Here is a 27,090-nt window from a genome sequence, read left to right on the forward strand (position 1 = left end):
TTACAGTACAAAAAACAGTGTAAAAAGGAAGACAAGTTTAAATATTGTTGTGTATGAAAGGGATGAAAATAATACAAGGATGAGAATAAGTAAAATGATAGGCTGGAACATCTGGGAAAGTAAATACAAAGACAAAGAGAACAGTCAATTAATGGAATACCAAGTCCAAAGTTTTAAAAAAATAAGTAGTGATTCAGATTATGCTTGTAGAGGGACCAAGTGCCCATCTCCCATTGACTTCAGTAGGAGTTCTGCATGGTTAAGCCCTGAAACGCCAATTTAACTACTGATGTTATTTGTTTAGAGAAAATACCAATTGGATTGCTTTAAATTTGTATGAACTCATGCAGTGCTCTGCCTCTGAGTTAATGGGAACTCTAACAAGCTCAGAACTATTGCTAGATCAGAAAGTGAGCATGCCAAATGTCTTTTCTGTTTGATTTCATGCAGTACATGTATAGTAATTGATTAACTTTAAACTCACTGCGTCTGTGACTTTCTGATACAAGAAAACAAAAGACTAATTAGTCAGCATAGGGACAAGAAATAATAGCTTTCAGCTTCACCTGGCAACTAATTTAAAATTGCAAACTAGCAGGACAGCACACGTAAATTAACACAGCAAGAGACTTACTAAAACTTCAGGATAATACCGTGACCAATAACACCATTTGCCAACTATAGGATTGCATAATAAGATAATGGGAGGTAATTTTCATTTTTCATGGCAGAAGATCTTGAGTCAGCAAGGAATTTGCTCCCCAAAACCTCTCTGGGACAACTCTGCACGTCACATGCAGGATGCTTGTTGGCTCTTTCCTTAGGGGATAAGAGAAGAATAAAAAAGAACTGCAGAAAAGATGCTAGTCACCATTGCGTATAAGCAGTGACCCATAACCTTTCAGTGAAAGATACAACCAGTTACAGCAATTCCAATAGTACCAGTATTCATCACCACGCAGTCCATGTAGATTTTTCATGGTTTATTTTTTTTTTCCTGTGGTTCATTATATTCTTTGTAATTTTGGAAATTGAATATTTTCTAAGTTTAAAATTAATAAGATTTTTTTTTATTCATTTAACAAGAACCCAATGACTATGAAAAAAACCACATTCATTAACGTGCTAAAAATGCTATCTGCATTGTCTTTACTGGTAATCACTGCAGCTTGATTGCCATTAACTCTGGCAACTACAGTTGCAAAGCCAGAAGGAGGAAAGTCTTCCAGCTCCTACAAGACTTGTATCTAGACTATAATTCTTTCACTTTCATAGAGACCATTTGTTCACCATTTACAAATAGGTCCCATGGTAGGACAAATTTGCATATAGCCAAATAAGGATTTAAAAATAATTTAATAGAAATTTTTGTCCACATTCTAGTTTAAGAATTTTAAGGTGCCATACATCAAATTTTAGTCTTAATTCTTTTGGCCAAGGTTTTTTACCTGTAGGCCATAATAAGTAAAAGTCTACCTGACTCACTGACAAAGGTTCGTCCGCACTCCGATCATCCGAAGACTTCGGAACTTCGAGTCTGTCGATGAAAGTCTGGAGTTCTTTCCTGAACGCCTTCATCTGCGCATTGATCCTGTAAAGAAGCTCATGCTCGCGTATCCTGCTGCCATCGTCTTCCTCATCCATCAGTCCAAACAGGTCTCCATTAGCTACATAAATTCTTGCCTCTGTTATGATGGTGCTTGTGTCGGAAATCAAGCGATCTATTGTCTTGCCCAGTCGCTCAGCTTCACAGCGAATGTCCTTCATCTGCTGCCTGTCAGTGAAGCTTTTCTGCCACCCAGATGGTGTTGGATAAAAAGATCTCGTGGGTGTCAGGCACCGAATATTTCTCACCTCTTCTGAGTCACTTTCCCCACCGATGGGCCCTTCCCTTTTGCGGTGAGGGGGACGGGAATCATCATCGCTCTCCTTTTTTCCTGCATCACTTTCTGCATCACTGTCTCTGGGGCTGCCACGGATCCCAAGATGAGAGGCTAAATCATAGCGTTGCATGTTGGACATAAGCACTCTATTCTCATACTGGAGTTGCATGACTTTGCCACTCAGCTCATTGATCTGCATTCGTGCAGCTTTTAGCTCCTCCTGCAGTGCTTCAGTCTTGGCATTATCGTGGTGCCTAGAGCTCTCGTGGGCTCCGGACTTGTACTTGTATTTGTTCAGCTCAGCTGTTATGCGCTTGTTTTGTTCTTCCAAGTCAGCTACATTTCTCCTCAGCAATTCTGTCTCATCTTCTACTAGCTGCAAATGCTGTCTTAATTCTGACAAGGATTCACTCTGTTCTCCCAGGAGTGGATTGGTGGCCCCTGAGAAATCATCTCCTCTTAAGTCATCTAGCTCTGCTTTTAATCCTCTATTTTCTACTTCTAGCTCCACTATTTTTCTCCCAAGAATGTTAGCTTCCTCTTCCACAAGTCTCAACCGAAGCTTGAGTTCAGCTTCCCTTGTGGTAGGTGGACCGCCTGCTTCACCTTTTGGCAAAGGGCTGTCTAAATCACCATAAAATGATCTATATTTTTGCAGCTCGTGTTCAAATCTGTCCTTCTCCTTATCAATCTTAGCCATTTTCTTCCTCATCAAAGCTGCTTCTTCTTTGACAAACTGCAGCTGGCATTTCAAGTCTTCATTGTCCTCCTTAGAAAAAAAAAGGAAAGCGAAGAATTTGAAGAAAGTTGATGTAAAACAGGAGACCTCCAGTGGATGGTCTTAAATTACAAGATCAACAATTAAAGATATGTGGCTTTAAATACACAAAGACTTTCCTGTGACCATTTGTTCATTAATCAGTAAAACAAATAAGGGGAAATAAATATTAAAATTTGAAAAGAGAAAGACTATTTTACTCGCCATTAAACCCTGTGCATCCCTCAAAAAAGGCCTTTTGAGGGTATCTTGTAAAAATAACTTGCAACACTGTAGTAGATATCAGTGTTAAAAAATCTTGGAATCTGTACACAAAGGGCCTATAATCTTATTTCACTGGTGCTCCATTTACTCATTTTGCCTAAAATATTTGGAGTAAATGAAAACTGGTGGGTTTTTATTGTAGCACAAATAGTTCATTTAGGTAGATCTTGACATCATGTCTTCTCACTACATGATTCGGGGAAAGAAGTCTCCATTTCGCAGCACGTAGAAAAACAAAAATCAGAGCAAACAAGTGTAAATCTGAAAACCATATTTCCAGAGTGTCGCTAAAATCTCCACATAATGATCCAGATTACTGTTGATTCAACATACCTCTGTTGGTGTTTGCTGTGACTTTTTCTCCGATTTTTGTAGGTCTTTGCTCCCTCTTCTTTTCAATGACTGCTGAAACAAGAACAAAGTGAGAGGAACTGCATATTTCACTGAAGAGCTACATAATTTAGTCATTCTGTTTAAACATAGTGAAACAAATGCAAATACAAAGGTAGTAGCCTCTTGCAGCTCCTGTGATGTCAAATAGAGAGGAGAGACACTGCTGCCTAGAAACGACACAGCAGAAGCACTGCTTTAGTGAAGTATTGGTTTAATCAGTCTCCAACATTTTTTATTCAACACATTTTGAAACAAACACATAATAAATGCTTAGAGCACCCTTATCATCACATGAGAGGTAAGAAAGGAAATATATCCAACGGTAACCCAAAAAAAATGGAAAACTGAGGCAAGCAGTAAAACCAGTGCCATAGGTAAGCCACACAAAGCATTGCCAGCGACTTCCTCCAGCTAACCTGAGGACAAGGACATCTTTCTCTGCATCCCACCCACAGGCCTCAAGCTTGCAGTGGACTGCTGCTACAGCTCTCCTAGGCATAAACTGCAGACAAAGCAGGCAGAAAGATGCATACATCTGGTCACTTGATTTGTTCTGTTCTCCAAACATATTCAATACCTATTTTAAGTTGCTTGGACTACAGATTCCTAGTGAAAGGGCAAAGCAGATTTACTTGCGACAAGCACAAGACAAACAAACCTATCCACACCATACAAGTGAGCTACTTTTTATGGAGCCAAGATGAAAAAAATGGTGAACAGAAATTCCTGATTTTAGAGCAGGATACACTGAGTTCAAAAGTTACTAGGAAAGAAATCTTGTAACTGCTAACAATGAAAAGGTCATTAGCGGGCAAGTGGCAGTAGTGGAAAACAACTGCAGCAATCCCACTGTCAACACACAATTTAGATCATCAAGAAAACAGCAGGGAAGAGGAAAGTGAGTGAGAAAATGTGAATACATAACAACCTACTTGCAGCTGTTCCCAGGTTTTATGCTTCCCAGGTGAAACGTAGCTCTTGCAGCAGGCAGTGATATAACTACCTCCCTCTGAGACTATTCTCTGGGATGAGCAACCTTTGTGCCACTGAATACTGAGAAACATGCATTTCCCTGTGCCAGCCAGGGAAAATCCAGTAGTATATCCAAAAGTCATGCAGTTCCACCTAGTGGGAATTAAAATCTGTTCACAATCCTCAAGGAACAAAGCACAATGGGCAAGTATACTGTAATGCTGCTGCTACCAATTGTTCTCCTTCTTCTGCAGATCAGCCTCAATACAACTACTACGCCCCAAGGACTGCTCCCACCAAAGGAAAACTTGATACCACAGAAGTGATTGGCACATAGATCTAAGAAACCATAAGAGATGAGGCTTCTTGATCAAATTCACTACAGAGTTGTACCAGAATAAAAATAACCTCAGATTCAGAATCAGAATTCACAGGTATAGCCACCAAGAACCAGAATTGACACTTTTATGTCTCTTGAAAATACGCGGTGCTCTCAATAGATAAAACAATAAAACCAAAGATTATTAGAATCTCAGCTGGATACCTATGAGAGGATTCCAGAAGAATCCAGGAAAGTCACAAAAAATAGTTAAATTGATTCTTTCTTTTAAAATAAAGCCAACAATACAGGGATTAAGTCTACAAACAAAATTATTCTTCTCCAGGGTCACCCATTAATTACCCTACTGCAGAATTGGTATGTGCATGTGGAAAGTTTTTTTAGTGCAGATTCCTGCTATATGTCACAATTAATCATTCCACTATAAAAAGCTCATTTTCAAGTCAGTTATTACTGCAAACTTTTCTGGAACCAAGTTCTTGCCAGTGCCATCCACTAATAAAGTAATTAGAGGATAATTAAACTATATATGTTTGATTACCTAAATTCCTTCCCACCAAGCCCAGCATCTCTTCAAACAAAATGAGCTTCTAAAATGTCGGGACACAACTTCTTGTGTACCCTACAACATTTTAGGATATGAGATGTATGAAAAAGTTTTCAATGACAAAACCATTAAAAAAAAGAAAGTTCAGAGAGCAAAAATTATTTTTCTGAGTTTGACACAGAACTAAAACACTTGTTTTTCCCCTTTCTCTCAATGTTTTTTATTTTAAAGTCCTTTTCTTCTTTTGTTGTCAGCATAATAAATTTTTAACTTCAGTAATAGTAAACTGTTACTAAACTGTAGTAAAAACTACTCTTTTTTCCATTCCTCTCAAGTCCTGTACTACCGCTGTCTTCCAATTCAGTTGTCAATATGTTAAACAATTTATTCCCAATCATTAAAAAAATACTTCAAAACAAAACAGAAAAAAAAAAAAGTATTCAAATAATCATACTGCAAAACCAAAATCAGCAGTCCAGACTCTTGCAAGTGAATGTTCCCATTTTCCCACTGGATACTACTGAAACTGCACACTGCTTATTTTGATATACTAAATAATGTTACACAAGGCCATTTTAGCCAACCTCATGTACAAATGTTGTCTGTTCAAAAAGCTTCATATTTAATCGTCTTTTAATATATTTCTCCACTTGTTTGGATAATTCTCCTTTTTCCATGTCACAGTGTACAGCAAGGAATACTGCAACACCACTGAAGGCTGCCTTGTTGTTTCCTAAGTACAGCAAAAAAAGTCTGCCCATCAAATTCTAGAATTGTTTTGAAAGTGTATAATTTAAATTACCCTCTGTTACATTCAGTTCAGTCTGTTTAATGAGTATGATTCTTAAATTAAAACAAAACGACTGCATTTGCACTATCTAATCTGCAACGCTTTCTAGAGAGCTATATGGTTGTAATAATCTTAAACCAAGTCATCCATCTTCAGGAAAAAAAAAGAAGCAGCAGCAAAAAATGCACATCATAGTGTTTCTGCAATGGAGATTTTGCTAAACTGCTCAAGTAATAATGAAATATTCCAAAAGTGCTAGAACAATAGGACCAGCAGCTGGGGTATGTATTATTGTGCTGTATAAGCTCTGCTTACCTCTGAATGTCTAGGAAGTACAACCGAGTCTGACCTGACTCCTGGCATTCACTGGTTTGAGCACACATGAGGTTACATTAATGTTCTGACAATGCTGAGAAATTTCCACAGTATAGATAAGGCCATAGACAATGTTTGCACTATATGCACACCTGATCACAAGACAGGGGCAATCCTGTTGTGATTTTCAGGAGCATCAATTCTCCAGTGACCTTCACTGGACTTTATCCAACGTCTTGTTCGAAATGCTAAGCACTTCTCAAGACCAGATGGCAAAATCCTTCTCTTGCCAGCCTTAAAATGCAACCCAAATGTGCATTTGCAACCACCTACGATGCTGAGTGCTTCAGAGTACAAAAAGACAAAAAAAAAAGACAAAAAGTCTACTTTATAAAAACCACAGCTGAATGAAATGACAAAATGATGCTGCACTGAATATCAAAGCTTTAAAATGAACTAATTTCTCACTACTTTCTCACTACTTTTCCTTGTACTACAGGAAATCTCTCTGCAATTAATAAAGAAGCTGAATAGAATATACCATAGTTTTTCAAGACTTCTGGATTGATTATTTCAAGTCTGAGGGTAAATGATCTAAAAAACAATGTAAGCAAACACAAGAGGAATTGTCAAAAATATAAGGGAACTTATGAGTGCACAAGGTTCCCCTGCCAGCCCCTATCCCTGCTCACAGACCAGGCCAAGGCAAAGGGTGTGCAGTTTCTGAATCTCTACAGGTGCAACCCACCATGGTTGTACTGCAGACATTGTAGTTAGCTACCTCTTAAACACTGCGACAGATCTACAGAGCTTTCAAAAATCAGAGCAAAACCAATGCCATCTTTACAGTCTTTAAAAGTCACTGAATACTTTGGGACTCCACAACTTGCCTCTGTTTGGCACAGAGTGATCATTATCAGGAAATAGAAATTCATCCTCAGACTTTCTCTGTTCTTTCTCTTCAGTCACATATAGTCAGTTAGACTGTGGATCTGGATCAAAGCAGACACAAGACAGATTTTTCAGTTTACTGCCACTGACTCTAATTCAGTGTATTACACATATAGTTAACACTAGATGGATACTCTCCATGGTGGTAAACTGAAATACACTTTCTCCTCAAAACAATCTCTGCATTTAAAATGTCCCCCTTACTCTGTAAATCTACCAATCTTTTTCAGATACAGACTCCTTAAACTATCAGCCACTTTGGTGGTTGTTTGCCTGCAACAAACTCCAGGCACTGGCTTTGTCATTAGCACATAGAACTACACAAACGCTTTTCTCTTTCCACTCTTCTTGAAGAGCTGTTACCACAAGTATTCCAGCATTTGACTTGTTTCCAAGAGCTGCAAGAAAATGCAGAGGATAAGGGAAATGCAAAGAAGCATGGCACCCAAGTTCAAGAACCAAACAAAACTGTAGGTCTAACCATATCCCTACCCACACTAGAAACACTCCCTTCATATTAAAACTGGCATAACTGAAAACATTGCTGAAGAACAATATGAAATGAAGGCAATCACAGAGAGAATAACAATTCTTAGTCTTTGAATGTCTTCATATTTTAGAAAAGAGTAGCCACCCTGCCATATTTGTATTTTTTTATTTGCATTTATTTATGAATTACTACAGATATCACTTTCAGATCCTTTGCTGTTATCCATTTGTCAGTTTTAAGAAAAAAAAATAAGAGGGAAAAATATACATCTTTATCTAGAGAAAGCCCTTATATTTTGAAAAACAAACCGACGAAGCAAATAATGAGAACTTTGCAAGTACAGTCAGGTAAAAAGATGAAAGCTGCCTTTTAAAAGCTCTTTATATAATCAGATCAAATAGCCAGCAAAATCTGACACTTCACTTTCTGTGACTGCACGCTTCATCTACCAGTACATATGAAAGTAGTGAAAGCAAGTTCTCTGAAGAGGAAGCTGTCCTCTGCCATTTGAGCAAACTGGGCCTCTTTATAGATGCAGAAATCAAAGGCAGCTTACACACATCTCTCTAATACTGAAATGCAAGAACAAATCTCAGAACACCACAAATACTTTGGAGTGAAAACACTGGAATAAAGTACCTTGCTGCACAGTGATGCCAGTTAAGCCTATCATTCAGGACTTGTCTAAGTTGCAATTTATCTGTGAGCTCAGTTATTTGTGTTTTCTGGGAAAAAGAGTCAGTCTTTTTGTTAGGGTTTGCACAGCACCTAGTACAGCCCCAGTCATTATCTTGGATTGTTACTATGACAGAGAGTATGTCAACACAGTTCAAAACTTTACCATACAACAACAGCAATTATCATAAACCACACTCATGGACACAACAGCTACCAATTAAATATATTACAGATTTTACTTAAGTTAAATAGAGTTTTCTTTCTCACACCTATTATCACAAGTAGATTTTTTCAGTCTTATCAGAAGAATGCCTTAGAGAAAATTACAAATCATAAGAACACAAAAGTGCCAACAACCTGATAAGGTTCATGGCCTTAGTTACAAAAATTCATGTATATCAACCAAAGGCTAGTTATTATCTCTCGACAAAAAGGCTACTGTGAAAATGGTAAGTAATAAGACGGAAAAAAGGAATGATTCTACACGTACAGTGTGCACCCTCACACTGATCACTGGAGGAGTAAACAGAAATCAGTTCTGCAAAGTTAAGCTAGTCGTGTTTGCACAATTGCACTCAAACTTATTTCAAACAGAAGAGCTGTGTTATATGCACAGACAGCTTTTATTGGATTCACATGGAAGGGTTATCAAGAAACTTTAGGTTTGTATGCACTCAACAGGAAAAAGGGCTCTGTAGGTCACCCTTCAAGACTATGCACCCCAGACAGCATTTGTGGTACAGGAACATCTCACACAACAATCAAATTTTAGAGTCATTTGAGAGGATGCAAAAGTTTGAGATGAATTAACTTAGGAAAAATGCAAGGAGCTGGAAGCTAAACTGGAAGATATTTTAGCAGTTTAGACATCCCCATGCCCACCTTTCTCACTTTATCCCATGCCTTATGCTCATAAGGATGCACACAGTGCTTTTCTCACTATTTCTACCATGCAAAGGTAGCAGAATATAGCAATACTGGCTGAAGCAGGAATCCAGGAACTCCATTCACTACAAAAGGCTCAGAAGACCTGTGACTGGCCCCTATGCCACTTCCTCCTAGGTGAAACCTGCTCAGCTTTTTAAGGAAGATGCTAATTCCTTGCAAGAGGAAGGGCCGTGGATCTTAGGCTCACCTGAAATCTTTATATCTGCAGTTGCCTTAACACTCTCGTTTAATATTTCCCTTTGCAGTGACTGAAAATTTCATTCTGAAATGAAATTTGACTATCTTCAGCTCATTATAAATATTGATCACTCGGATGCATTTTTTAACTAGCCTTCATGAGCAAACATCTGACCGTTCTTCATTTATCATAAATGAATCACTGAACCACTGGATCACCTGCAAATTAACAACACAGCAGTGACTCCTTATGGAGTCTCAGAGGAATCAATTCTTCATCCTAGCTAATTTTTCACTGCTGCCTGGAAAAAATTAAATCATGGATAAAATCTGCAGACAGAGTCAAGGTTGGAGAAATTATGAACAGTGAAAAGAACTATCCCTCATGTAAAACTAGGTGAAGTGAAACAGCATCTGTTTTAAAGGATAATCAGTTGAAATTATGTACTAATGTAATTTTTTGACTGTATTAGACTTACAAAGTAAGGTTTTTGTAGCAGGGGGCTGCAGGAGTAGCCTGGTGAGCAGAGCCCACCACTACCCCATATCAGATCAGAGCCAGCTCTAGCTGATCCAAAAGGGACCCACTACTGCCATGAGTAGCGCTGGTTGTCCATGTGGGAGAGCAGACTGAAGAAATGGAAAAACTGCTGCACAATAGCAGCTTGGGGAGAGGAGTGAGAAATGTGAGAGAAACAGCCCTGCTGGCAACAAGGCCAGTGCAGAAGGGTAAGAGCTGCTCTAGGTTGAAGCAGCCCAGGAAAGGCTTATGGTGGAGTAGGTTGCCCCTCCCCTGCAGCCCACGGGCAGCACATGGAACAGATCTCCGTGTGCAGCCTTGAAGGAGCTCACAGTACAGCAGCAGATGAGGCCTGAAGGAGGCACAGCCCACGGAGAGCCACTGCAGGAACAACCTCAGGCTGGAGCTGCAGCCCTGGAGAGGAGTCCACAATGCACCAGGAGAAGAAGGAGACCATGAAGGCCTGGAAGAGACAAAATACTGTGCTGGTGATGGTTACTGGTGGGTGATCTCTCTTGTCTTTATCTTAACCCATGATTTTTTTTCCATCATGTTATATCCTCCTGTACTTTTCAGAGAGAGTGGTGTGGTAGTGCTGAAACCACTGCAGTAACCAAACAGCTTAATTTAGCTCTACAGTGTAGATATCAAAACTAAGGTTCCCTCTGCAGTCTCTAGAAATGACTGATTCTCCACAGTCAATCCACCTTCACAGGTAGTGAAATGAACCACTTCCAAGTACTGCCCATCTTTCCCCTTTGAGGAAGGACAACTTCCTGACTTAGATGAACATATTCATTTTTAAATGGCTAAATGATGACAACCCTAAGCATGCAGATTAAAAAATACAAAAAAAAAAACAAAAACACAAAACCAGGCACAATAAATGAAGCACTGATGCTGGACTCTTCAGTTTAACACACTAGTAGGAATGAAACTTTGAAACTTTACCAAAGTCTGGGAACTGGGCAACACTACTCAGAATAGCACGCCATAAGAAAAATGAACCTTTGAAGTGTATCTATGTCTGTATATCATCAAGGCAATGCTCCAGTTCAGAACTCTTTCTGGGGTACTGTTACTGGTGCTTCTAATGAGTCACTTAATCAAAGATCTAAATTGCAAGCATCTGTAAAAATTAAAATAATTTAGCCAAGCCTGTATTATAAAACACTCTCAGTAATTAGGCCACTTTGATGTCATCATCAGTCATGCTTTACAGAGATGCAGAAACCTCTCATTACACACAACACTGATGGAACAGATGCCTGGGAAATACATTCTAAGTGCAAGTACTCAACTGTGACCTAAGCAAAGAGCTTAGTTATTATTCTAACTTGATTTGCTGAGAAAATCAAATTCAATTAACACAATCATACATCTAGGATCACACAGAGCAAAACAAAATTGATATCCACATATCTCAGTGTGCTATTATTTATACTAACAATGGGAAAAAAAATAAATAAAATCACACAATATGTCAAAACACCTCAGCAGAAACAAACACTTCAGGAAAATTTATCTGCACATCTAAAAGGTGAATCCACTGCCCTTTACTTCAGAATAGTAAATGCACTCTTCAGAATTCATAACCATGTAATGTCATCAAGCCAGTAGGCTGCATTTTTTTTGATGTTACAAATAAAGCAGTAAATGAGTAAATACCAGAAGCCAGGTTTTCTTCTTCCTGTCTAGCATCAATTCCTCAGTGTTTGGTTGATCCCAGCACTCAGCACACCCTATAACTGAATATTCTCTCTGTCCATAGACTCATCTCTATTTAATATGCACCCACCACAGAATATAACTATAAACATATTCAAATATAAGAGTTTAGAAGAAGGTGGCTCAAGACATCCATTCTGCACTCTGCTCACAAACAGAGCTATGCTGCATAGAACACTAGTTGCACTAAACACTATCAGTGCAGCATGGAAAATGCCCAATACATACCTGGGTCTGATCTCCTGTTCACTGGCCATGTTTTGCCTAAGAAAACAGTTTCACAGACTCCAAAGCCTCCCTGATTTAAAAAAAAAAAAAAAAAAAACAAAAAAAAAACACAATCTGGAAACAATTTTTTTTCTCCCAGAACATTACCTTTCCTATGCCTGTGTGCTCACCAGCAAAATGAGAAATTAGATTCTTCTTGTTATTGATAATTACAGAAAAGAAAAATATCAAAGAATAAAAAAATAGTTAAGGCTCAAAGCAACTGCTGGACATCTAACCCAATCCTCTTGGTCAGAGTAGAGTCAATTAAAGGAGGCTTCCTTGTGCCACACCTTGGAGGGTTTTGAGTATCTTCAAGGAATTAAAGACAAGAATACTGGAAGAGAGGGACCAAGATTGTTCTGTGAGTTACTGAAGAACACTTGGAAGACAATGCAGTCACTGTTCAGAGCCAACACATATTTATGAGGAGAAAGCCCAGTTTAATGAACCTAATCTTCTATGAAAAAATAATGGGTAGTATATTGAACAGTAAATGCAGCAATTTCTGTGAGTTTTATTGCATACGGCTCTGTAGTCTGTTTTCTCATTTGAGGTCTTGCCAATCCCTTTCACCTGTTTTTATACTGGAAACTACACTGACATCACCCCCTGAGGGCCCACGACATGCTTCACCACAACCATCTGTATTATGACATGACAAGGTTATTATTTCTCATGCTGGCAGCTGAGTTCAGCCAAAACAAGAGCAATGCTTACTTCCATGGTGCTAGATTCAGTCTTCTTACTCTCTTAACACTGGGACAAAAATATGGGGCCATGAAGCTCTACAAAAGAGCCATCAGGAACACAGATACTTGAAAGATGCATTGTCTATGTGCAGACTAACTAACAAATCTATTTGATGACAGAATGCCCAGGTTTCTTGCTTTTTGTTTGTTTTTAACTGTAGACGTACTATTGCTAACATAAAAATAAACTCTAAAATTATTTCATGTGGATTTGCTAAAGAGTTCAAGATAAGACTAAGAGAAAACAAATGCACACGCACTGAACAAAAACAGCCATAGTAATTTTTCCCTCAGTCTGAAACAAGCTCAGCTTTGACCTTTTTCAGCACATTGAAAACAGAGGTGTTTCTTGAAGGGATTGATGCACTTAAGCAGAAGACTGAACACGGTGGTATAAAGGGCAGAAATCATTTATTATTCTTATTCATCAAAGCCTTAGTAGGACTTCCAGTAAGATTACGACGTTTGGTTTATATTCATTCTATATTACAGCACATATCTCAACTTCTCATTCAGCACTCAGAAAATGTCTATATTCCAAAAGATAGTAAGCAATTTTGCAAAGTCATCTGAGTTTCTCCAAATCTATCTAGAGAATCCTATATTCCCCTTTCTGTTCCTGTTATAGTGCGAAGAGGTTGAATTTGGCCTATATTCCAATTTCTTTCTTTAAGAAACTAAGAAAATCCTACATAGCATCTGACAAAAAAAAAAAAAAAAAACACCTTGTATCCAGGGACCTGTCAATAAATGAAAAAATAAGCAAAAATAAAATTACAGTTGGAATTTAAAAAGCATAATCTATTACTTAAAAAATAAGCAAGATAACAGTGAAAGAATCAACGTGGATTATTTGCTGCCTTTGCTACAACTATGGATACAAGCATGAAAGGTGGCATGATAGCTATTGAAATATCAGATAATGCTGGGTTTTTTTGTTTTGTTTTGCTTTTTACACTCAGACTTTTAAATTACCTGGTATCTTTTTCTTTCAATTGAGCAAACAAGTTGGTACCTCTATGTTTAACTTATACCTTTGATACCTGAATGTCCACTTAAGTAAAAAAATAAAAAAAATAAAAAATACTGAAACAAGGAAATGCAAAACTAAAAACTTGTCTTTTGTAATGCTGCTCCATTACTGTGTTGTATGAAACTTAATGTCTTTTCCTAAAAACTACATAAATTCAAAATTATAAGTAGCACCAACACAAGATTACAAATGGCTGTATGGAAACCAAGTGACAATGGTTTTCCCAAACTTTCCTCCATTTATTAATGTGTTGTGGCACTTGGAGGATGTTACTGAAGTCATTAGCAACACTGCCTACGTAGGTAATGAGATAGGTGACCTTCTCTCTAATTTAGATCTCAAGAAAATCATATGCTAAGTTCTGAAGTAACAGAGATGAGCATTTTCCAGCCTGTCCACCTGTGAGTTCACACTCAGAAACCATATTCTCTGGTAACCAGTTACCATTCATCAACCTGACTCACATTCCTACATTGCTCATTACTTGCTTAGACAACTGGCATACCAGTTCTGTTGGCACTGTAGCTGCTGGTGATTGCCCCTTTCCAGTAAATCTCAGCTGTAATGAATTCACATGATAGCCTTGGATTGGATTTGATGTTCTATGTTTCCCTTTGCCTAGTTTTTACACCAGTAAATGAAATAGTCAGGAATGGTTCTAAGGGTCTGATGCTGACTGACAGTCCACAGTTGAACTATTTTCAGCTAAAAATGACAATACAGCTAAACTTGTAAGCTGTAGGAATACAGCTTCCTACAAACAAGCATGACTGCATCCAAACTGTCAATCAAGAATGAGCTCTGCCCCAGGCTAGACTCCAAATCATGAACAAACTCTGAAGCAGTGGTAGCTGATCCACACCAAAATCATCCAAGGGGTACAACTGGCAACCACATGTCAGGGTGTGAACCCATTCCTCAGCACAATTCATTTTACCCATATAGTTGTTGTATAATGCAAGCAAGTCTACAGCAAAAACATCTTTGAGAAGCATGACCCAAGCAATAAAATGGTCTCAGGTGTTGAAACGGGACCAGGACATAGAGATTCCTATCTGTTCTCTAATGCTTGGATTCTCTGTGATCTACTATTCTGCATTCCTGTTCTGATTAGCTTTGTCTGAAAGAGACATTTCCCCTTTCTTTTATTGTATTTAGTTCAATACAAAGGGATTCTGGTTTCACCTGGAGACTTCATCAATAATAACCTTGACAGGCACATTTGCTTATCTTAGGCTGCTTGTATCCATCACAGGAAAAGGCAAACAAAGTAGCATCCCATCAAAAGGAAGGAACCCCCTTGCCTCCATCAAGCCAAAGCAATAGTAGTATGTTTACAGATTCAAAAAGAGATGCTCAAAATAAACTTCATTCTGTGACTGAATTCTCTTCTGTTTTAAACTTAAGCCAGATATACTCTTTGTCACTAGTTACTTTTAGTATTAGTTGCCCATTAAAAAGCAAATCACTCATTCCTTTTGCATGTCCTTGCAAGTTTTATAACAATTTAATAAGAATTCATGAATTACCACATCAGCTCCAAGGACTCCTCAAAAAAAATCCTTTCCAGGCATGTTTCTTTGCAGTAAGATATCTTTGGAACTTCACTCTTTTGAAACCTCTCACTGTATTTTATATGTGTTTTGGAGCTTACTATGATTGACCACCAGGCCATTATTTTCAGTTTTGATAAACTCTCTTCGAAGCAAACAGCTCATGAATTGCTGATGGCTAATGCATAATTAAAATGTAATTTTGTGAGGTTTAAGCGCAAACTGATTTGCAAGTGTATATCATTTTTTCCTCCTTATGACATGATATTTTCAGAGAACTATTAAAACAGATTTTATAACATAAATCAATTCATTTCTCCATTATTTTTTTCCACATATTCTAAACTTAAGTAACATCTTCTTATGCTCACTGTGGAATCAGTGAAGTTGATCACAGCATGCTCTGAGCAATGAAGTCAGAATCACAAATTCATAGATTACGAATATCATCCCTGCTGAGTACTGCTTTTAAAGGAACAAAATATTTAGGCAAGATACCAAATGCAAAAGGATTTCACAAAGACAATTCTGAAGTAAATGGAGGTTCCATGTCTGCAGGATGTGGAGCTTAGAGAATCACTGAGCTGGGCTTGGAGACAGGGGAATTCTTTTTGCCTTTTCCTATGCTAACACAGACAGTTTCTAATCTTTTTAAAATGAAGTCTTGTCATCACACTGTTGTTCTTTCACCAAAGCAACCTGAGTTTTCACAAAGCAACAGATTCCATATCACAAAAGCATTTTGCCTAAAGGTATTCCTAGTCCAAGTGCAGTCATTGATACAGTCAGGTCCTCCGACAGGCCAGGGCTTATTAAAATTATTAAATCCCACCCTACTGCAATATGATGCCAAAAGTAAGTAAATTACTGCAACTCTTCAAAGAGTCCCAGTTTCTCATACTGACCTTATGAAACTGATCAGCTACATTAACAGGCATCCTGGCATCTCATCTCTTGCTCTTTACCTCATCCCTACTCCCTCCCTTACTAGCTGTTTCAGATGAGGATAAGGCAGAAACAGAAGCATGGGGTACAAGTAGGAAGTTATTAGAGGACAGCATGACAGAGGAAACTCAAACTTTCCCTGTCAAAACAATACAACCAAGTGTCTATCTCCAGTAACATATATGCACATGGCATAGGAAACAAACACAAGCTAGAAATTCATGTTCAAATATGACCTTGCTGGGATCACATGGGAGACATAACAAGATACCTCACACACCCAGAGTGCAGCCACAAATCTCTGAAGGTGAGGAAGTAGGGTTCTGCTCTATGTAAAGTTCAAATGTATTATGCATAGCCTTGTTATCAGTGATGGGCAAGTTGTGAGCTACGGGTAAGAATCGGAGGACAGAGAAGTATGGGTAACACTATTTTGGGCATCTTCTGCAGAACATCTGGTAAATAAGAGGAAATAGATGAAGCCTTTTTCAGACAGCTATAAGAAGCCACATGATTTGTGCGATGTGTTGACTTTGAAAGAGATTTTTATCAGAGACATAGAGGCTGATACTGGGACAAGATTATCCCTTGCCAGTTCTTTTCAAAGACCTCAATATTGTTTCTGTGTGCATGTGTGGTTTTCTGGTGTTTTGTTGGTTGATTTTCTTGTGAAATCTCTAGTTATTCTCTTGATTTCTGCTCAGAGATCTGAGAGCACTCATATATATATGGAGATCTAAGTTGTGCACACAGATTACATAAACAGAGCAAACAAACTTCACAAGAGTAAGCAGAAATGCATAATTACTTTCCTGCAGTCCCACAGCACGCTAGTGTCAATATCAGAGATAGAATTCAGATTTCTCCTTGTAAGTCCTGTGCTGAGCTTCCTAGATCATGTTGCCTTCTTCCATTTTCACACAAAGTACAGAACAGTCTGACTGACAGGCAGGCTGCACTCCAAGAAAACACAGACACATGCAGAAAGACAAACTCTTCTGCCTACATTATGAATTGAATAGGCACAAGAAGTCTCTGGCTCAAACCATGAAGCTCTCTGAGCTAATAACCTAAGCTTACAAGAAGAAAGTGCCAGCTTGCCAACATCACAGTAATCTTGCTGAAGAAATGAACTATCTTGCATCTGCCCCATTTAGAGCAATAGCAGAGCTATCTATATCTATTCATAAAGACATATATATCTGAGAAACATTGCATTTCTGCATTGCAATGAGGATTTGTAAAGCCCAGGGCCCAGTAAATCTGTCATACGCTCCACCTATTTTATTTATCTCACCACATACAGTCTAAAGCATGGTTAACTGGGCATTTCCTACATAGCTGCAGCAAAGGAATGATTCTTTCCCCCATATTTATTCAAGAAAAGCTCTACAAGAGTTAATTAGGCTTCAACAAATGCTATCCATATTTTGAATTGGTAAAATTTTGTCAGAAGAAATATTGTTTCCAGTTTGAATACTACCTTTGCTTAATGCATATCTAAAATAAGTGTAAGAACTAAAAACAAATTAAGGAATAAGTAAAGGAATGCAAGTCATTAGCAAATTCTTATATCTCAAAAATTATATATGCAAGAATAACAGTACTGAATGAAATAGCTGCAGATTGGAGGACTCCAAGTCAGAAGTACCAACATAAAAATAGTTTGCTGAAACACCTTCCAACACCTTGGATATTTGCAAGCTTCTGTCATCAACAACTATTTCCATTTGTCATACAATGCAATGTATCTTTATTAAAAGCTTCAAAACAATAAACATTTTGCAAATATTGCAGATATATCTTCGGACTAATGGACAAATACAAGTCTACATTTACTCAAATGTTCAGCAAATAAATATAACTTTGTCTCTAAACAAACATATCTGCTAGCATTTATCTTTCATACATGTTTGCAATGACACACTTATTAAAACAATATTGAGTCTATACAGAGAAAACTTTGGCTCTCATCATGCTCTAGAGACTACCAGATAAAAAATGCTGCTTCTGCTTCCAGCATTTTAACAAGTCTTAAACATTCTCTGCTATCTCACATTTTTTCATCATAGGAGAAAAAAATTCCCATGGCAAATATAAATAAATAAATTTTAAGAAGGGGATATTTTACCAGCCAGCGCATAAAATCAGGTGTTTTTGCACTATGCTTGATAATAAAAAAGCACAGAATTCAGTTATACATACTCTAAGCACTGCTACAGTGCTGTAAAATAAAGAAAGTTCATTGACTTTGGAGATTAAGTCTGTCATTAATTCAAAGCTCAATTAATTGTAGAATCCAGACAAAAGGTCGACTCTTCATTCCTATTTATGTTAAGCAGAAATTACTTGAGCAGGAAGTTCCATTGGTTGTAATGGGTGAACCCACATGAGAAAGGGTTGTAAAACCACGAAACCAGGGGAAACAACTCAGGAGCAAATAGAAGATTAACACTGTAACTATCTGACAATTACATTGTCATCTGAAGCCTCCATTCAATGATGAATAAGAAAAAGTATTTTTCACAGAAAAAATTCTAATTCACTTTAGATTGCTTTGGGTTTTTTCATGGTTGTTTCACGTTAACAATTTCATAGTTTCTTCACAGATTCTAAATTTCAAATTTGTAAGCATTAGTATCCTTCACCAGCATTGTTTCATTGGTTTTCTAAGTTTGCAAAGTGCATGACAATTTGGCTTTGCTTCAAACTCGCTTTTCTTCAACTTTTATCACCACAACCACCTTCCAGCATCCCCTATCCTATGCTAAAAGTCCTAGACAGAGAAATAGCCTCCTCCTACTAACTGACACACAACAATCTCTGTGAAATGCAAAAATGAAAACTCCTGCCTAATTGTGCTAGAACACATAATGATTGGTGATGGCCATTCTTCCCAGCTCCGTATAAGGACACATTTCTGAACCTTTATCCACTCCACCTCTACTCTGATAGGTAGAATCATAATGCATTTTTCCATTCTGGCTCAGTGCTCCCTTTCTTTGTCAAAGGGAATCATTTATGTGTTCCTGCTTCAGGAAAACAGAATCATGCAGAAGAGCTGCTGGCTTAAACACAATTTTTTTTCTGTCTTGCTGGTGTATCAAATATCTTTCCATTGATATCAATAACAATAGAAACCTAAGCTATAGAAAGAAGAGGAATATGAGCAACCCTGCCTGTGACAAAGGGGTTGGAACCTGATGATCCTTGAGGTTCCTTCCAAGCCATTCTACGATTCGATCATTCTATGACAACAGCAGAACCACAGTTCCGCCTAGTGGGCTGTAGGGAAGAGCCAGGACAAGGAGAAAGAAACCACTGGTGGCAGAGATGAAGCAGACTATTTATTGGGTTAATTTCCTGCAGGTACATAGCTTCCAAAAAAAGCAAAATATTAAACTGCAACTACACTTTACTGTAATCCAGATTTCTTATGGTCATAAGAAGAAGCAAAGCAAAAGAAAAAAGAAAACAAAAAGAAAATACCTTTGTTACAATCAATTACAGGGTAGGAGGAAAGCTACAAGAAAGTAGATTTTGAGACAAGAAAAACTGAAAACTTGGAGAAAAGTCAAGCTTAACAAAAAGTTGTAAGCATAATTACAGGAAGATCATGCTCACATAAAGAAGATGGTCTCAAAAACTTAGTGGTATTTGAAGGCAGAGGCCAAAGCGAAGACAGAAAATCTCAGTCATAGGACAAGGAAGCCAAATAAGGCTCAGATGTCACCGTGCCCTTTTAAAATCTACAGTTATCTAGAAAACAGCAGAAGATGGTGAAAACACACCTGTTTATTCTCTACTAACATGTTTGAAATTCAGTTCCTGTAAAAAAAAACATACGCATATTTTTAATGCTACCACACTTAGAGTAAGCATTTGCAACTCTTTAAAGTACTGTAACTGATGGAAAATATACACTTGGCTGGAATATCCTCCAAACCTTAGATGCTCACAAGAATACAACTGAAAATCTCCTGGCTTTTTAAGAACTGAAATACATCCTTTCCATTTGATATAAGAACAAAGTAGACATTGGCATTTCTGCTAGGGAGTATTACTGAATGTGAAAATCATTGTCATGCGTTGAATTTTAAACACTGAACATGAGAGTTGTTCCTAAAATCTATTCTAAGAATTCACTCTTAGTCAACATATTCTCTTGTAATTGCTTTACTATATCTGTGTCCAGGCTATTATGTTTTAAAACAATTTTCTGCTTACTTAATGGGATTGCAAGTTACATTTGCATAATAACAAACTGAGTAATTTTGAAGATGACTTAGATACAATATTAAATTATGCTAAGACTGAAAGTCTAGGTAGAGTCCTCCACTCTCCAATACTCCAGAAGAACATGCCTGAGTTGCCTTGTCTCAGTGTGCCTGCTAGTCCCTAACAGCAGTTAGCAAAGGAAAAATACTGTTCTTCATAAAAACATGAGGAATTCTTTCTGTACATATTCCAACATAAGCACAAGGTCTCAAGGCTTCTGAACTCCGTTACTACCAGTTCTACCTTTCATTTCTAGTACAGGAAAAGCTAAGCCACTATCTCCTTTATATTTCTCCTAGAAACAACTGAATCTTTTCATTTTCTCTTAACTTCTCAGTCACCTAGATGTATTTCAGCACTCTTTGCTACTTTCAACTTTATCTGTCATACTTCATGCTCTTCAAACAAGCTGTTGGAAGAAAAATAGTCAGGAATAAGAATTTGAGAACTTCAAATATTTTACATAGAAATAAATAGCAATACCAACCTCTTTCATTTTTTCCAGTTCATTCTGCAGTGCCTGTTTTGCAGTTTCAACTTCTATAAGCTGCTGTCTTAATTTTTCATTTTCATCTTCTGTTACAGTACGCTTTTCTTCTACATTCTCTAACTCATGATGAAGTCTCACTGATACATCTTTTGCAACCTAAATGTAGAGATATTTCAAAAGAAAGGGAAAAAAACCACAATTACAAGAGAATCACTGCTGAAGTGCTTAGTGTCTAAGCAGCAATTTACAAGTTAATTCTGGATGCTTTTATTGAAGTGATATGTAAAGAAACAGGTAGACAATTACATATACACATAGAATTACAAATTATTCAAAATTCAAGACAGCCCTACAAAAAAATTGAATATTGTTTCTATGGAATTTACTGGAAAGCACTGGAAGCCAACACTTTCTTAGGTTCTGTTAAATCAGCAATGAAATAATATCTTCATTATTCCTGGAGACAGTGCAGCATGCTTTCTCTCAGCCACTGCCAGCTTATTCTTTTCAATGCAGTAAAGGATATGTCCCTTAAATACTTGACATGTGGAAGTCCCAGGTTAAAAACACAGCACAATTTCTCTAGGCCTACTGTACCTGAGCATTGTAAAGGGTCAGAAATGGGAAAAACTTTATTTTCTGACTCTTCTAATTTCTCTACCCTTCATGGATAGCTAATCAAAATATATGCCATTTAGTTCATTTGCTACTGGTTAATTTAAGGAGTAAAGCATGAACAAACATTTTTACTGACCTCATACTTATTTAAATTATGTGTGATATTTTTAAATTAAGATGAACAGAAACTGATTTAGGGGGGTTTGACATTTTCTTTTTTAATTGTATTTTCACAGGAACAGAGTTAGAAGGAATGCAACAAGATCTAATTCCCTTTCTTTGTGTAAGACAATAAAAATTTTGCTATTTAAGCCATTTGCATTATATTTTGTGAAACCAGTAGCAACTACAACCACACATTAAAATATTTAAATATACACTAATCACTGCTGTGGTGATGATTTAGACTTATAATTTGAACAGGCTAATTTGATGATTTTTTTTTTTTTTTTTTTTAGAACATGAGAAAGTAAAATTAATCCTTTTTAGCATTACTTAGGGAAGCTCAGAGGGCTTTCACTGCTTACATGTCGAAGAACTCTTTTTGACATACTAAAAGACTGGGAAAAAAAATTGCAAGCAAGCAGTCTAGAAGAATCCGATCTATCAGAATACAGCAGCAGCCAGTGAGTCAGCCTCCCTCGACAAGAAACTGTGAGTGCATTACTGATACAACACTGCAGTGTAGCTCAAGACCACTCAGTAACCTCCCCCACTGCACACATACTCAAAGACACATAATGCCCAACGTTAGGAGAGAATGGAGAGGAATTTCAATGATAAGCAGAGTCCAAAGAGACTGCAGGATGAGCTGAGAATCACACCATAAGGCTGCACCCTGATGCCTTTTTCCAACAGTAACTATTAAGCTGTTCATCTGGTTGACCAAAGTAAACAGAAAATCACTGGGGACATTCTTAACAGCATCCTACCACAGTCTGCAGCTATAATTCGTATCAGCAAATACTACACAATCATTACTAAAAGTGATTTTATGCCACAAAATTTGGTGGAGTGGCAGTTAAAGCAGGTAGATAATAAAGACATTCTAGATCACCTGGAAATTTGAATTCACTTATGCAAGATACATTTTAATACAGCTATATGAAAGACTATACCTCTGAAGAACTAAGTCCCCTAATGTAATATACTTGTAAAATGGAGAATGTTATTTTAGATAGAAATTCTTCAGAAGCAAACTCGGAAAGACTACAAAGAATGGTGCATGAGTTACAAGCATGGGTATCCAGAACCAGGATTTCAGTTTGGCAGATATATGGCATTTGACAGCCATCCCTACCCAAAGTAGAATACAACCACGACCTGAGGGAAAGCTTAGTGAAAATATCATTCTTTTCTAAGCAGTCAGTTGTGTAATCATTAGGAAAGACATGGGAGAAGTCTTAATTGAAAAGAGCCCTTTGTTCAGATTAAACTGTGGCCTTTGGATCTCCTGCAACCGCAGGTAAGCACCAAACTACAGGGTCAATTTCCCTCCCAGCCGCTGCTTTCCCCGTGTATACAAAGTAGTATTGAACCTACTCTTTGTTTCTTTAGCCAGCACAGGAAGCTGGGATCACCCATTCAATCTGTAAGGGAAGATTCATATTCTGCTTACCAAAGTGTCTCAGCCATTCCCCTAAACACAATTTTGACCATGCAAAATGTCTTTTGCTTTGATCAGAATTCTCACTTGACCCCGGAGAAAGAGGCATAAAAAGCAAACAAACAAAAGAAAAGCATTTCCACCAGTTTTGTTCCTGACCAGGAAGACACCAGTTTGTCCAGAGCCACGTGACAGCTAGGTACAGAATTGTTGCGGCCAAAACAGCAAATGTAGCTTTTGGATACGCACAGAAAAGGAATATCAATAAACACCAAAAAGGAAATTATCATTTTAAATGGCATTAGTAAGAAAATTACTGGAATGTGTCCTGGTCTGGTGTCTATGTTTTAATAAGAATGATAAGCCGGAAATTTTTCAGAAAAGATGATCCAAGTCTGAATAACGGGACTGGGAACAACAGACTCTCAATCCATCACACTTATCAGAAGTTTAGCAATTGTCTATTCACGTCATGTATTAAATTAGCATTTCCAGCTGCAGTCCACAGAATCCAAAATGGCTAGCTAGTACTTGGGAGGAGGATGGTCTGTGAATTTCAGTTTGCTACACAGAGATTTGCGGTTCCTTGAGAAATGGCTGGGAGATCCTTCAATTGACAAATGTTCTGAAGTGTTGACTTGGGAACAGCCTTAACAAAATCTAGAGCGTGGATGCAAAAATTAAACAGCTTCCAACTAGCACAAGTTCCTCTAATTGGAGCAATCTAGAACAGAGATTATATTATTGACTAACATTAGTATTTAAACAAATGCTGAAATTTCTCAGCAATGGGCTGTGGTTCATTCAAATGTCATGGACTAAATATAGGTGATTAGACATGGAAATTTGATGGGCTGTGTCTACTGTTTCTCATGGATGTGGAAAATCCTGACTTTGCTGAAGGTCCACTGACGCCAGCAGAATCAGGATTTTGAGGTTGCAACTGCAAGCATTCAGTTTAACAGCCCTTTGTGATCTTCACCAAAGAGAACACTGATCTCGTAAAAGTCAGTGGGGCTGTTCATCAGTGAGGTTGGTTTAATTGTGGAGTGGGAGAATATGGCCTGTGTTCAACATAAAAGACCCAAACCTCCAGACTCCAACTGGGATTTAAGTCACTTTTTGCACAGTAACTTCACAAAACACAACTGGACTAAAACTGCAAACAGTCTGCCTGTGGAGCCTCACCACAGAGCTGCTTGCTGGAGATCTCCCATTACTAGTTAAGCTGCAACCCTACGTGCGGCACAGTGTACGACAGAATGGATGATAACATGAGAGTCACGAGGCCTGAAGAGCAACACGTGCCTCTACCTCCAGTGCTCTGTCTCACCAAGGCCGCTCACGCCCGTACCTTGAGGTCCTGCTCCATGCTGCGCAGCAGCTCACCATCGATCTCACCAGTCTGTGCATAGCGGAGCCTCTTGCGCTCGGCCTTGCGCAGCCGGTACTGGAGGATCCGGCAGTTCTTGTTGGCTCTCTCCAGCTCGTGGCGCATTTCTTGAAGCTGACAAGCGTCCTCCTCGAAGAAGCTGTCCCTCATCTCATCCATCTCAGTCCTCAGCTCATCTATCTCGTTCTGACACCAGGCCGAGAAGGGGTGGGGACACCAACAGGTGGGTCAGAAACAGAGGTCAGCAAGGGTAGGGGAAGGCACCCAGAGGGAGGTCGGAGACGGCCTTCTCCCCACAGGGATCCGCCTAGCTTATTAAAAACACCGCAACAAGAGAAGGAAGCGGTGCTGCCCGCGCACGCCGCGCCGAGGCCATTTTCCCTCCGCCCCAAAAGCCTCCCGGGCGGCAGGGAACCCCTCCCGGCTCCCCCAGCCCCATCTCCGGCTCCCCACCGCGTCCCCTCACCTTGAGGCTCTCGTTCTCCTCCCGCAGCTTCTCCATTTCCTCTTGCATCTCGTCCTGCGGCTGCGGGCTCAGTGAACCCTCGGGTGTGCCGTTCCTGCAGCCCGCCTCGCCCTGCCGCAGCCCCTCGGCCCCGGCCGCCGCCATGGCAGAGGGCGAGGAGGCGGGGGCTGCCGAGGGAGGCTCGGCCGAGGCGGCGGCCGCGGAGGCGGCGGCGGCGGCAGCAACAGCACCGGCGCTGTGGTTGTTGCCCTTGGTTTGCATCTGAGCGGCCGCCGCCAGCCCCTTCCTGAGGTGGAACTGGATGAGCTCACTCTGCAGGCATCCCTCCTTCCAGTACCCGCCGCCGCCCGCCGCCCCGCGGCCCTTCCCCGCGACCGCGGAAGATGGAGGCGCGGGGGCCGCCTCCCCCGCGCCCTTCGGCGGAGCCCGCCCCGCTTTCCCCCGCCACTGCCTGGGCGGCGGCGCCACCGCCCCCTCGCGCTCCCCCGCGCCGCTTCCCGCAGGGGGCGCCTCCTCGGCGGGCTCTTCGGCCGCGGCCCTCCCGCCGGCAGCGAGCGGCGCTTCAGCACCGGCGCCGGGATGGACAGCTCCCGGCGAGGCCGCACTCCGCGGCTGTTTCTCGGCGGCGCGACCGCGGGGGGCCCTGGTGGACTGGCCCGGCGGCGGCCGCGCGGTCCCGGTCTTCAGGGCGGAGGCGGCGGCGGGCGGGGCGCGGGAGGCGGCGGCGGCGGCTGCGGGGGGCGGCGGCCGCGCGGCGGCGTCGCGGGCTCTGGCCGGGGAGGAGGCTCGCTGCTGCTTCCTGCCGCTGCTGCCCTCGGGATGGAGGCGAGGCTCGGCGGCGGCGCCCCCTGCGGGCGGTTGGCTCATGGCGACGGCTATCGGCGGAAGGTGGCCATCCCTCTAGTCGTCTTTGGCGCTGCCGGCTGGGGAAGAGAAGCGGAGAAGACGATCGGGCTAGTGGGGGCGCGGTGAAGGCGAGCAGAAGCTGCCCAGCAACCAGCTCGCCTCGCCCGGCGTGTTGCCAGTCGGCCCCGCGGGCGCAGCGATGACCGAGGCCGAAAGCCACAACTTGGGTCCGAGGGGCTCCAAAGGGCTGAGACTGAGAACTGTTCCCTCTCCTCTTTCACCAATTGCTGTTTTCCTCCTCTGAGCCAAACCTATTCCTATACGTGCTGCCATACCACAGCTGTATTTGAATCCACACACCCCCCATTTCCTCATGCTCTTCTTCACTGCCTATTGTAGTACCAGCTCAGATTGCTGCTACATCCCTCTGCCTGCCTTCGGGCACCTGTCAGTGGGCCAGGCTGCTTCACAAACAGCTGCAGGTGATAGTGGCAGCTCACTGTTCTTTGGCCTTAGCAGGAGTTCTGCCAGGGCAAGGCCAGGCCTCCAGAGCACACCAACTAAGAGTCCTGGAAGAAAAGAGTCCCTGAACCAACTTTTAAGCCCATCTGAGTTTGATACTGGTTATACTGAAACAGGAGTGAGGCATAATCACTCCAGCAGATTTTTAAAGCTCAAGCAGTGAGGAATACACCCCAGCCCAACAGTAGTCATTACACAGCATTCACTTGAGTGTGCAAGGATGGCAGTTTTGCCACAGAGCGACTGAACCAGAGTTTTCGTGACCACAACAGATGACCAAAATCGGCCGCATTCCTTAATGCACTCCAAAAATATTAGCTATGATAAATCAACTGTTTTTACATAGTCTTTGTTCAACTGCCCTTAAAGGGAAAACACAGGCCAAAGTAGAAGTGACAGCATCCATAACACAGCCTAATGATCCCACCTAGACCACTGCAGGGTAAGGAATAAAGAAATCAAACCAGGCAAAGTCAGAGTAGACCTTATGCTGCACCCTGACAATTGCTTTGCTCTCTGGAACACACCAGGCACCAACTCTACTCCA

At 40.1% G+C, this 27,090-nt stretch overlaps 1 protein-coding gene across 1 annotated transcript; it reads right to left on the reverse strand.

The window, feature by feature from the left end:
- SOGA3 (SOGA family member 3) lies at positions 1 to 25,230 on the reverse strand. The gene is made up of 6 exons (XM_042893038.1): positions 25,176 to 25,230; positions 24,671 to 24,895; positions 21,090 to 21,248; positions 3,259 to 3,330; positions 1,477 to 2,652; positions 1 to 111 (listed from the first exon to the last, which is right to left on the reverse strand). The coding sequence occupies exons 1-6, from the start codon at positions 25,221 to 25,223 to the stop codon at positions 1 to 3; spliced, it is 1,791 nt and encodes a 596-aa protein (XP_042748972.1). The 5' UTR covers positions 25,224 to 25,230.
- Between the last annotated feature and the right edge of the window lie 1,860 nt (positions 25,231 to 27,090).

Source organism: Lagopus leucura, unplaced genomic scaffold (genome assembly GCF_019238085.1).
Source record: "Lagopus leucura isolate 7727_CA_CO unplaced genomic scaffold, USGS_WTPT01 Super-Scaffold_73, whole genome shotgun sequence".
NCBI classification, from domain to species: Eukaryota; Metazoa; Chordata; class Aves; order Galliformes; family Phasianidae; genus Lagopus; species Lagopus leucura.

Coding starts and splice junctions, on each gene's coding strand:
- SOGA3 (XM_042893038.1), bottom strand. CDS start 25,223: ATGCAAGAGGAAATGGAGAAGCTGCGGGAGGAGAACGAGAGCCTCAAG. Junction 21,249..24,670: donor GCATGGAGCAGGACCTCAAG/GTACGGGCGTGA, acceptor CTCTACATTTAG/GTTGCAAAAGATGTATCAGT. Junction 112..1,476: donor AACCTTTGTCAGTGAGTCAG/GTAGACTTTTAC, acceptor TTACTTTCCCAG/ATGTTCCAGCCTATCATTTT.